This window comes from Propithecus coquereli, unplaced genomic scaffold (genome assembly GCF_000956105.1).
Source record: "Propithecus coquereli isolate 6110/MARCELLA unplaced genomic scaffold, Pcoq_1.0 Scaffold292, whole genome shotgun sequence".
Taxonomy (NCBI): domain Eukaryota; kingdom Metazoa; phylum Chordata; class Mammalia; order Primates; family Indriidae; genus Propithecus; species Propithecus coquereli.
Genome location: NW_012148530.1, coordinates 769,768 through 782,627, shown reverse-complemented (window position 1 = coordinate 782,627; position 12,860 = coordinate 769,768). Strand labels below are relative to the sequence as shown.

Sequence of the window (12,860 nt, the reverse complement as noted above, 5' to 3'; positions counted from 1 at the left end):
AACTGAAAAATAAATGTATTTTTATAATTTTCAAATAAAACAATGCTATTAAAAATGATTATTCTGGGGAAAAATTGAATTATATGTTGGATCTGTTAGGAACTCTCCTTGGGTTTTCATATTTTCTGCCTGAAGTTTAATTGTGATTTGGCCCACAAAAAGTGACTGACACTATTTCTACCGTAACTTATGTTTTCTAAATGTAACTAACTACTTCAATGTTTTGTCCCCCTGACACAATTAGAGTTTATTTGATAACTTCATGAATTAAAAGAAGTAACTTTTCCTCTGTGAATGACTTACTTCAACAGGTGATTCAATTTAAGCAAATTTAATTTCTTTATTTTGAATTTTATAATGAACCTCCCCCTTCTTTTGTGCCCTGTGCTGCCTACTATTGTATTTTGAAAGCCTCCCTGCTCCTTATTTTCTCTATTTTTCTCTCCCCTAGTCCATACTTCTCACCATGGAATCTTTATACCTGCAACCGCCCTTGGATGTTATTTTTTATAGAGAAGTTTTTGGTTCACAGCAAGATTGAAAGGAAACTACCTAGATTTCCCATATACCCCTGTCCCCATGCATGCATAGCCTCCCCCACGGTTCACATTCCCCACCAGAGGGGTACATTGGTCACAGTTGAACCTCTATTGACACACAGTTTTCAACCAAAGTTCATAGCTTACATTAGGGCTCATTCTTGGTGGTGTTTATTCTGTGGGTTTGTACAAATGTATAATAACATAAATCTACCATTTTAATATCATGCAGAATATTTCCTCTGCCCTAAAATTCCTCTGTGTTCTGCCTATTTATCTTTCCTTGCCCCAGCCCCTGACAACCACTGATCTCTATACCATCTTCATAGTTTTGCCTTTTCCATAATGTCATATAGTTGGAATCATACAGTATGTAGCCGTTCAGATTGGCTTCTTTCACTTAGGAATATGCATTTAAGTTTCCTCTGTGTCTTTTCATGCCTTGATAGCACATTTCTTTTTAGCGTTGGGTAATATTTCATTGTCTGGATGTAACGTAATTTATTTATCCATTCCTCTACTAAAGGACATCTTGATGGTTTCCAAGTATTGGCAATTATGGTAAAAGCTGCTATAAATATCCATATGCAGGTTTTTGTGTGGACCTAAATTTTTAACTCTTTTTGGTAAATATCAAGGAGCATGATTGCTGGATTATATAATAAAAGAATGTTTTGTTTTGTAAGAAACTAACAGACTGTCTTCCAAAGTGGCTGTACCATTTTGCATTCCCACCAGCAATGAGTGAGGGTTCCTGTTGCTCCGCATCCTCGCCAGCATTTGATATACCAGTGCTCTGGATTGTGGCCATACCGATAGTGTGTAGTAGTATCTAATTATTGTTTTAGTGTGCATTTCCCTGATGGCATATGATGGGGAGCATCTTTTCATATGCATATATTCCATCTGTATATGTTCCTTAGTGAGGTGTCTATTTAGGTCTTTGCATCATTTTTTAAATGGGTTGTTTGTTTCTTATTGTTGTGTTTTAAGAGTTCTTTGTGCATTTTGGATAACAGTTCTGTATAATATGTCTTTTGCACATATTTTCTCCAGGTCTGTGGATTGTCTTTTCATTCTCTTTGTCAGTGTCTTTCACAGAGCAGAAATTTTTACTTTTAATAAAGTCCAGCTTATCAATTCTTTCTTTTATACATCATGCCTTTGATCTTAAAGTATTAACTGGTAATCAGGTTTATAGTTTAAAGCAGAGTGCAGCACACTCACCTTGAGGCTGGTTGAGTATGCAGTTTTCAAAATTTATTATGTTTTCTTCCATAAAAAGTCAGCATAAAATCTATCTTTTCTCTCATCTCATCATCCCACCTCCTGGTATCAAAGCTCATGAGGAGTTAGTATTGTCCCAACCCTAAAAGGGTCTTGAACTTCCTGAATTAGGTTTTGGGAAGCAACACATTGGGCATTTTCTTTTTTTGGACAATTGAAAAGAAAAATCTTTGTCAGTGAGACATCTTTTCATTTGTCAGTGTGCTTGGCTTTATTTTTATCCCTATAAGCAGAGCTGCTTTTCTAAAAACCTCGTATCTTGAACAAACTGGTTTGAACATAATTTATATATCTGTTAGTTCTGTTGAAAATGAAGAATCATGATTCTGATTTTTAAAAAATGTCTATGCGTATTTTTGATACATATAGTTTTTATCAGTACTCTGAAATGTACTGTATTTATAGCCCAGATTAGTCTATTATAATGATTTATAGAGAGAAAATATGTTTTCTTTATAAACAGATGTTGATTATAGAATATATTCAGTAATAACTTAAAAGACTCAATTTTGCTGTTTTTTTCATGTCCATTAGATAAACAACATTTTAAAACTGGGTTTTAAAAGTAATTTCTTTTGTTTTAATTTATAGTATGTTTATACTTGAATGAGAGCCACATGGTAAACATAATTTGCTTATCCAAAGTTTAGCATCACAATTCAAAAACACACATGAAAAACGGTTTTAAAATCAATGATTTAAAGTAAGCAGTTACAAACAGGAGTTAGTTGTGGTTCATTATCTGGTGAAAGATATATTTTACCTTTTTTAAAAAAGTCTTTTCTTAATGAAAAGAGATATGGAAGTGTTTGGCTACATCTGTATTTCTGTTTTTGATTTTCCTTAATTCAGAACAGTAACCGTGGAGCACCAAACTTGCCAAACAAATGACAATGTCAGAAACATAGTCTAGTTTTTGCTGTTTGTTATAATCCATCTTCTAGACTCTAACTACGGCTAAACTAGTGATCTGAGGGGTAAATATTTTCATGGTAATATCAATTTAGGGTCATGAAAAATATAAAATGCTTTTTGTTTATCATCATACCCTGAAGTTAACTGTTTTTTCTATTCTTTCTACTTAAGTTTAACTTATTGCTGATACGTATTTCTCAAAGATACACTGTAAAGATAACAGTAGTGCTGGTGTTTGTATCCTGCGCAAAAAGCACAAGTGGGAAGAGGAGAAAACCTTTACTCAGTATAAGGCATGAGCAATCACTGTGGTTTTACACTACCGAGAGCTAAACTTTAGCCTACCTGGTGAAAACTTACGAGAGAGAGGAAAACTAAAACAGAAACAAACAAAAAACCAAAAGCATCTACCAACCAAAGCCAACAGTATATATTTCAAGTAGTGATCAAAATTTGGAATAGAAGAAAAACAATTCGATACGGAAATTACACATCCCCACTCCTTAAACATGCATACTTTCTCTGCAGTGTGACAAGTTTCAGTGTGAGTGGAATAGAAACTGGGGAAACCACCTGCATTCTCATGGCTGATAAGGATTGCTGAGTCCTTATCTTCCTACTTACTAAGGAAAGTCGGATCCTGAACTTCACGAAACAAGTGGCTATAACGCTGTTCTCGACAACTACAGTATGTGCGCCATAGGCAGGCTGTGAGAGAGATGGTTTTCCTCCACGATTCCCAACGTGGAAAGCTTTACACAGAGATCCAAGACAAAAACGTCAGCTTTAACCAATCCCCAGCAAAGGGAATACTGTGTACTTAGAGGGAAAACATATCACTTTAGGGTTGACAGGGCTGAGTTAAAATTCTGACTCTTCTTTGAGCCTCGTTTTAATCATTTTAAAAACGTAACAGTTGCCTTGTTGAGAGGAATAAATAAGATGATGTATATAAATCTACTGATAAAATACCTGACTTCAATAGATGGGAGCTATTGCTTTTGTCTTAAGTTCAGAAGTATTGAATTAGTTAACTTTCTCTATTTCCAGTTTCCCTGATCCTTTTGAGGCATACTTCTTGTTACTGTTGGGTACCAGTTATGTTTATATGTGGAAGTATTCTTCATATGATCTTTCTCTGAAGTGTTACGACTGATAGAAACATGCAAGTTCTACTTACACTATGGGATCAGATGTCGCTGTTGACCCAGACTACACAAAAGGAAAACATTTTTGGAAATAAGCTGTTATTTTGCATTTAAATGGCTCAGAAGGATGCTTGTGGTCTGGGGACCACCAAGGAATCACGACATGAGTGTGAGATTTCACCTTGTGACTGGTCCCTTATGTGGGGCAGGCCAGACTGGATTCTTGCCATAGCCAGAGACGTTGAGAAAGTGGTGAAGAGAAGTTCTGCCTCTTTTCACTCAGAAGAATGCTTTGTGATTCATCCTTCATATGTGCAGGAAAGAAGTGAGCTCCAAATGTCATAACTCCACATTTTAAAATTGAGTTTTTATTTATAATTGACATATAAAAATTGTACATGTTTATGGGGTGCGACGTGGAGTTTCAATGCATATATACAGAGTATAATGATCAAATTGGGTAATTACCATATCCATCACTTTAAAAATTTATCATTTCTTTCTCATGACAACATTCAAAATCTTTTTCTTCAATAGTAGACACTTATTATGGCATATTCCATTAAGGTATCTCGGTATCAGTTCTCCATTGTATATTTTAAAAAATATCTTTTACTTTTTTAAACTTTCTCTTTATTAGGTATCAAAAATATGTATTTCTTCCACTTTGGTAGTACTAGACCAGTCCAAAGATCCTGGAATTAGCCAATGATCGTATTATAGGTTCATGTACAAATTGAAAGGGAAGATCGAATATTTAATGAACTATATAGTTTTTTGTATGGTAAAAAATGTTTTGAATAGTATATTAGCTGGTAAAAAAAAGTCTATTTTAGATACCTATAAGTTTCCCAAGTAACTGCCCTTAGTGAATTTCAAAGACTACTTTCATCACTAGAGATAAAATTCAGGGTATTAAATTAAATTAATTTCATTGCTATGAAACAAACTAAAATGAGTTTGAGTTTTAAACACTTTTCTTAACTGATACCATAATGCATAGAAAGAATTTATAAACTTTTTGGTCAATTTCTGCTGCAACTCTGCTTCACTGTAGTTTTATTTAAATCCCCTCATGCTTTTAAAGGAAAGGATTCTGTGTGTGTGCACTTTTTTTATTTTTAAAAAAAGTCATATAATAACTGGAAAAAGACTAAAAATAATTCACTCTTCCCATGGTTTTGTGAAAAGAATGTTTCTACTTGCTTAAAATAAATGAGGACTATAAGAGCAACTGCTAACCAATCTTTTGGGGACATGTGACAGATGATGTCTGTAAAGCTCATAGGACCTCAGGGACCTCTATATATAAAGACAAGAACTATTAAAATGTATGCACTTTTGTAAAGGTAAACTACAATTCCTAGCATGAGATTCATGTTTCTACCAGCTGAAAATAGGGCCCAGGTAAAAAGTATTTGTTGGGCTTGTTGTGCCTGAGATAGTGAACCCCCTCATTTCAGACTGATGTCCCATGAAAGGAGACTACTCGTTTTTCATCACCTCAATCCGCCCCACCCCTCACCCCATGCAATAAAACATTCGAGCATTCTGGACAGCTTCCACAGCTAGGCACAGACCTCCGGCCCTGCTCCTTCACGGTTCTCAGCCTCTCTGTCTCCAGGCCTTCCTTCCTGGGATCTCATGACCAAAGGTTCTCAAGGGTTTGTGCTTTCCATGCCAGTGTTTCTGACCAAATACGCCCATTTCATTTGCTAATCCCCACCACTTACCCAAACTATAGGGCCTGACAGTCTCTTTTGCAAAATTTTTAAAAAAAGATCAACTCTTTTTAAAATGTCTTTCCCCTTTAAACTTCTCTGCCCCTCACATACCCTACCCATAGAGGAAAATGGATTTCTCCTATTATGATTAACACATGTTATTGGGAATTTTAAACACCTTTCTTATTCGCAGAAAACTTTCCACTCATGGTTCCTATCAGTGTGTCAGGGTACTGTTACCAATGGCCTTTCCTGGATTTCATTTCTCCAATGTGTCTTTTTTCCTTTACTTAGAAGCCACAGAACCCTATGTTTGTTTGCACATATCATTACATTTTCCCCTTCTTTTGTTTTTGACATACTATTAATATTTAATGTATAATTATAAATATATTTGATATGAGGCAAAGTGGTTATTTTAAAATTATCTTTAAATGTCAATATAAAGAAGGAAACAGAAAAGTCCAGCAAATACATTATATTCATTTATTAAACAGAACTCCAGAATTACTATGAAGAATCATTCAAAAATCTTACCCTGCACTCAATAGTTCAAAAAAATTTTTTTTTACATACTGATTAAGTGTGAGTTTCCAGGAGCACTGACATAGTTTTAAGTCTCAGCTTTGCCTTGTTTTCATTTGAGTTTATAAGGCAATCTAAACCATTTAATAAGAACAAGAAAGTTTGAGTAGGAATGTTAAATTCTGTTTGTGATATTTCAAATCTGTGTACTTATATCTGGCAACAGGTCTGTGCTTTTATAAGAAAGCTAAAAACTGTGCAAATTTTTCATGAAAGTATAACAAAGTAGAAATTTGTAGCTAGGTTGCAAGATCCTTAATTTAAAGTTACAATGACTTAAAATATATGTGGAATTTAAGTAGACAAGATTGTATCTTCTCCATATTCCTTAAAATCTGATATAAAAATGATATAGTCTAGATTCTGGGTAGGGAATTCTGGATATTTTACATCATCTATTTCTGAAAAGTGTAAAATTTCAGTATAGTTTAGAGTTATAGAACCCATAATTTAAGAGTACCAGAATCAAATTTAAGCACAGGTTGAAAATAAGTGAAGATCAGACAGATACGTGAATGAGAAACAATGTACTGATTGGTCCACTATGAAATAGTCCATAAAGGATGCTACCAAGAGTCTTTTTTGAAATGAAGAAAAGGTCATTTGTGCACGAGTTCCATCACAGGTGTTTTGGGTTAAGCAATCAATTACTGTGGGTTTAGAGGAAGAAAAAACAAACCGGAATTTATGCTAACATCTCAAAGTGATATCAACGTTTAGATTGATAAATCCTCAAATGAATGTTTTTCAAACTGTGTACCCTAGAAAGAAACTAAATGATCATGTTTGGAACCACTTATCCCTATAACATCAACATGTCTCTACAGAGCTGTTTTAAGTCAGAATCTCCTTTAATAACTTTGTTTTTAAAGAAATAAACATTTTGAAAGTCACATTTTCCATAAGGAGTGGCCTGAAATACAAAACCAGTGAGTTTGGGATAGATCTCTGGTTTGCCAGCCTACCTTCTCTATGACTATAAATTTCAAATAGTCTCACTTGTGTTCTTAGGCAAATGTGACTGCAATATCCTGACCTCAGTACTTATATAAAGTCATATGGGTCAGAGTGGCAGATCTGGAAGTCTTGAATCCTCAGCCTCAATTACAACAAAATTTAGTATTAATAGTTTGGACACCCTGCCTCACATACTTTTTCTTAACTCATGTATGAAGAGAATAATCATTTCTTTAGAGGATATCATCAGCCCAACTCTATTTTTATTCATTCTTTAGTTAATAAGACTGTGAAACAAAATTACCATATATTAATATTTGCTTCTCAAATTGTTTATTTTACCTTGGTACCTGTACAATAATTTTGAGGCAAAAACAAGATGGCCAAGGCATACATAGCTCTAAAATAACTTTTCATGTGCAAAGATTGAATAGGCATTCTTTTATTGTAAATGCAAAAAGAAAATATCTATGCTAATACCAAACTCTGGACTCTTATAATTGTTGTCATTACCCCTTTCATTTCATAATCCAAGCATTCCATGGTAGGCAAACCTGGAACAATTGAGCACAAACAATATTTCTTTGAGTCTAGCTGCCAACAGTGAGATCACTGGAATACTGTCACATCCTTCAAAGAACATTTCCACTCCACGCTCTGCTGTCTCTTCCCTCCCATTTCTGTGGGGGAACATACATGTGCTTAAGCTTGAACGGCTCCCAGCAATCAGGTTTTTCACTTCCTGTTATCATTCCACCCAATTAGCAGATCATATCCGTACCTTCTTTCTAGTGTTGACATCAAGTCTTGGATATCACACAAGGCCATTTTTTCTCTTGCTTTTAGAACAACCTCATCTCATCACCAGCACTGTCTCTTGCTTTGGTACGGTTGTTGGTGCACATTGAAACTCCCAGTGTCAAGAGATTGCTGCTCAGCTCACCTTCGAGGTGCTACCACTCTCTGAAGCCAGTGCTGATGCTGATAGAGGAGATAAGTTTGGAGCTCATTCTGTGGCTGCCATCCCGACCCACTCCTTTGATGTAGAGAAAATCTTTGTCCACCATTTGTGTCACCCTCTGTTAATCAAGTTCCAAAGTAGTGTTACCTTGTCCTCTCAGTATTTTATAGACTTTGGGTAAAAAGAGAGTATTAGATTTTCTCTGAATTCCCTTTGTTTCTAGGAGCTAGACATGCATCCATTGGAGCTATGCCAGAAGTAGTAACTCTGAGTTATACAGTCAAAAATCATCTCTTCTTCATACCCCCTGGAACAGTGCTCTGAATTTATGCTTTAGGGGCTCACCTTTTCCTTAAGATTTCTTTTTGTTCATGAAATTGATCAATCGTCATTCAAATATAAGCCTGGAGAATTAAACCTACCAATGTTCTAGCTATGCCTAGAGGTGTCTGAATCCTAAGGTGACTAAGCTTATGCTCCCAAGCTGGTATCCTTCTCGTCCTTTGTTATACTGCTGTTTTCATTACTCCACCGATTTCCATTTCCATTGTTTATTCAATTCTTAATCTTTACATACTATATATATAACATATAAAATAAACATATTATTTGTTATATTTCTTATATGTTATATATGTATTATTTATTAATATATAATTGATATATCAAACACATTATTTATTATTAATATATTCATTATATATCAGTAATATAATTACTAATAAGTAATTATTATTATTTAATATTTATTATACAATAAATACATTATTTATAAGCTAGAGACCACTCGAAATAAGGATCAACTTTGAAAAGTAAATCCATGATGATACACACGCCCCTACAGTCTTCCTAAATCAAAATGCTTTAGGTAGGTCTCTTTGTATATTTGCAATACATAAAATATACTGTACATTTAATGATAAAATTCAAAATGTTCAAATACATTTTATAAAGGATTTGCTATTTTTAATACTGGCAAAAAAGTTCCTATCAGCACTTCTAACAAAAATAGCTGCTCAGCCATTCAGTAGGTTTAGTCAACATAATCAATGTAGGCATATTGAGCCTGAAGGAGTAGTTCAAATAGTTAATGCTTCTGTGGTGTAGCTCAAGACTAAGGGTAACTGAGCAAGCATTAACTTATGGAATCTTAATAGTCACCTCATTGCTGAAGTAAAAAGGAAACCAAGAGGAAACTTAATAATATTAAAAGTTATTTTAAAGGGAGTTCACATTGGTTTGAAGGGTACTTTGCTTCACACACAATATCCACCTTTGTAAAACCCAAGAAACCCATATTTGTAACATACACATATCTTTACAGTTTTCAGGACGTAAATCTTTAGAGCAGTATTATTTCTCCACAGATAAAAATTAAAATATTGAAAGTCTTTGGAATAATAATAAAGCAACACTCTTGCATACCAAAGGAAAGTTGGAACTTTGTGTTAAGTGCTTATTTAACTATAAAGGGGTCAGTGTGTGTTGTAATGAATAGAAAACTAATTTTATTGTATTCCATTTGTGAATGTCTTGCAGCAACCTATTTCAGTATTAGAAAGATCACATATTAAAAATGATTTCTGCAGTCATCAATGTATACAAGTAAAAATATAGTTCCTGTTAAATTAACACTTCATTAAAATATCAAAATAAAAGCTTTGACAAATACTTTTTATGTTGCACTCCAAGACAGAAAAAAAAATTTAAAAATTTAAAGAACAGATTGCCAGTTATTCTATTCTATAACAGTTAAGTTTCTCAGTTCTTTTTTTTTTTTTCTCTTTTGCTGAGCTCTCTGTCACTGGAAACATCTTAAACCAATTTCAAGTGCTACACCTGAATAAACATGTTGTAAAAGTGTTTATGTATTGAAGTGGGTCAGTTCAAGGTATGGTATTTGGCTGGAACTTCTAATTTCTCTTTTTACAGCAAAAAGGCTGCCAGAAGGAGGAAGTCTGAGCTGAATTAATACATTTGTTACAGTGGAAGTAGAATGGAAACTGCTCTGACCACAAATCAAGCTGCCTCTTTCATTTATGCCAGTGATAGAGTTTTTCTAAGAAATATAGATTCTGGCATAGAGCCACCATAAGTTTGCATTTAAAAGAGAAACGTATATGCTTATTTGTTTGAGGTTTACTGCTTTGGTTATTTGTAAGTCCTTTCTCTGGTAGGACTGAGCGCAGTGGCACTTGTGAGGCAGATGGCCATTTTAATACTTGTAGAAATTGTACAATTTTCCGAGTATGCTGTAGGACAATTGTGGAGGATACTTATGCTGTCTGGATTGGTGCAGACTTTTTTTTTTTTCTTTTAACCAATACCTCCACATTTAAAGGACCTCTGTGTCCCTCCCAACAGCTGCACAACCTCACATGACACAGTCTCATTTTCTGACGGTAGAAGGTCTCTGCACAATACAAGTATACACAAAAGTGTTTGTGCTGCCAAAATAAATTTTGTTAAGAGCAAGGGTTTATTTGCTAAAATGCCATTGATGCTGTTTCAGGGACTTGCTTTCCTTTTCTTTCTTCTAAGGTGGGTCAGGTCTTACAATGGACCGAGGTTGCTCCACAGTCTTTACTGAATAAATATTTTAAGAAAACATGCACATCTCTCAAGGGGTAAGCCAGAGTCAATCATGCACATATTTCAAACCACATTATATATTACTCTTAAAAGATCAGTAACGTCTGTGTCTAGTGTAGAAACTTCGCATACGTTTTGAGTAATTCTCGACTAAATTTACAACTTCAGGTTGAATAGTTCATCTTCTTTGAGTAATTTTCAAGGAATCAGATATCAGTCAATAGTTTTCCTTTTCATGTATATGCATTATATATATATATAATTTTTATTGATTAGTTTAAATTAAAAGAGCCTAATGAAATTATAAAAAAGAGAGACTAGCAATACCTAACTCCTAAGGCATTTGTGGAATCAATTTAAATAATGCATGAAAACTATTTAGAAAAATGGCTAGCAGATAGATACATAGCAAGCACTCCAAACATATACAATATGGTTATAATTACAAGTATTATCATTACTACCCCCATGGGAGTGGTATTTCATCAACATCCACTTCTAGTCTATAGGGCACCTTGACTTCTAACTCATTCCTGTAGAGGTCCTAGTTGTATCCCTCTTCCCTGACACACAACCACATCGGTGGGCTCAGAAAGTTCTGAGATGCAGGCTAGTTTAGAGGCAAAGGTGAGTCTCAAATCTCACTTGGATTTTTGCCTCCATTCTGAGAGTCTCCAGGCTTGGTTCATCTCTTTTGAAATCCTTTCAGTAAACATTCAGGTGTGTCAAAACTTAGAGGGGAAGGGTTTCTGAAATGTCCATGTTTACTTCATATTGAGAATTAACTGGGGCTTAATACATAACCTCCATCCCCAGACAGGGCTTGCAGAATGACCTGTGAAGAACTTGAATTAGAGTACAGCTTTGTAAAGTTTGCTGGGCACTGGCCAGGGGTGAAGAGGGAGGAGGCTATCAGCACTAATTAACACTTGAAAGGCTTAAAATAGGCTGGAGAAAGTAGAAACACTCTGCCAGGCATTTAGCTTTTATCACTTAGGGGAAAATTATAGGGCATTTAGTGCAGAAGAACCCATAGCTAATATTTTAAAAATTGTTATTTAATGTGGACATTTCCAGGCTGATGAGTAGTGAGACCTTTCCATTTATGGTATACCTGACTTCAGGGTCTGAGAAGCTATCAGTGAGTGAAAGCAGCTGGAGGGTGTTCTGTGGTGGAAGGATGATGTAAAAGGAAAAACCACGCAGAGATAATTTTCTGTAATAGTAAACTTCAGTGTTTGTAAGAATCTTGACCTGTAAAGAAAACATTCTGATAATGTTTTCAAACTTTTCTGTTTTTCAAAATACCCTCAGAATTCATTCATGTCAAGTAAACGTTCTTTCTTGTTCATAAACCAAGCGCTTGTGCATTCTGTTCTAGGACGCAGTATCAACGTAAAATCCGCTGGTCTTGTGGGAAGACATGGGCCTCAGTCAAAACAACCTTTCATGGTGGCCTTCTTCAAGGCAAGCGAGGTACTTCTTCGATCCGTGAGGGCAGCCAACAAACGGAAAAATCAAAACCGCAATAAATCCAGCTCTCATCAGGACTCCTCTAGAATGTCCAGTGTTGCAGGTAAGATAAAAACCCGGGCAGCAGTTGTGCACAGAGAGTTATGGGGTCGTATGTTGCAAATCAAGTAGCCCCAATAAATTTACTCTCTGTATATACCTTCCTATGGCATATTAAATCTTCCAGTGATGTTTCTAGCATCCCAGAATGTTTCATCAGTGAATCACTCAGCAATTCATTTTAAAATAAGTATGACTTGCCTTCATATATTGAAAGATTCAGTTCAAATTAAAATCAAGCTGGCAGTAATAAAATTATGAAATGGCTAGATCAACAAAGTCCAGCCAAAACTAAACTAACTTCCCCAGGGTTTCTCAAAGATGGATGATCAATCAGGTAAATTCAGCATAAAATTCCTTTCTTTAGTACTTAAATCCGTACATGTGAATTATGCACCTCAATTTTTTTCCTGAAAATAGGAGCAGGATAGATAGTATGATAATAAGGTAATATTTATATTTTCACGATTACTTGGAAGGGTATTATCTAGAAAATTTGCTTTAGGTATATGTTTACACAATGTATATGTAAAATCTTTCAACAAAACATTACAAATGCCCAATTGATATCAAAGTATTT

The 12,860-nt window shown here is 34.8% G+C and overlaps 1 protein-coding gene across 1 annotated transcript in view; it reads left to right on the top strand.

The window, feature by feature from the left end:
- Nucleotides 1-12,860, top strand: part of BMP5 (bone morphogenetic protein 5) — a 128,329-nt gene that overhangs the window by 97,609 nt on the left and 17,860 nt on the right. Inside the window, exon 4 of the mRNA XM_012648706.1 lies at nucleotides 12,090-12,284. Within this exon, the coding sequence (XP_012504160.1) occupies nucleotides 12,090-12,284 (195 nt within the window). The remainder of the gene's footprint in view (nucleotides 1-12,089; nucleotides 12,285-12,860) is intronic.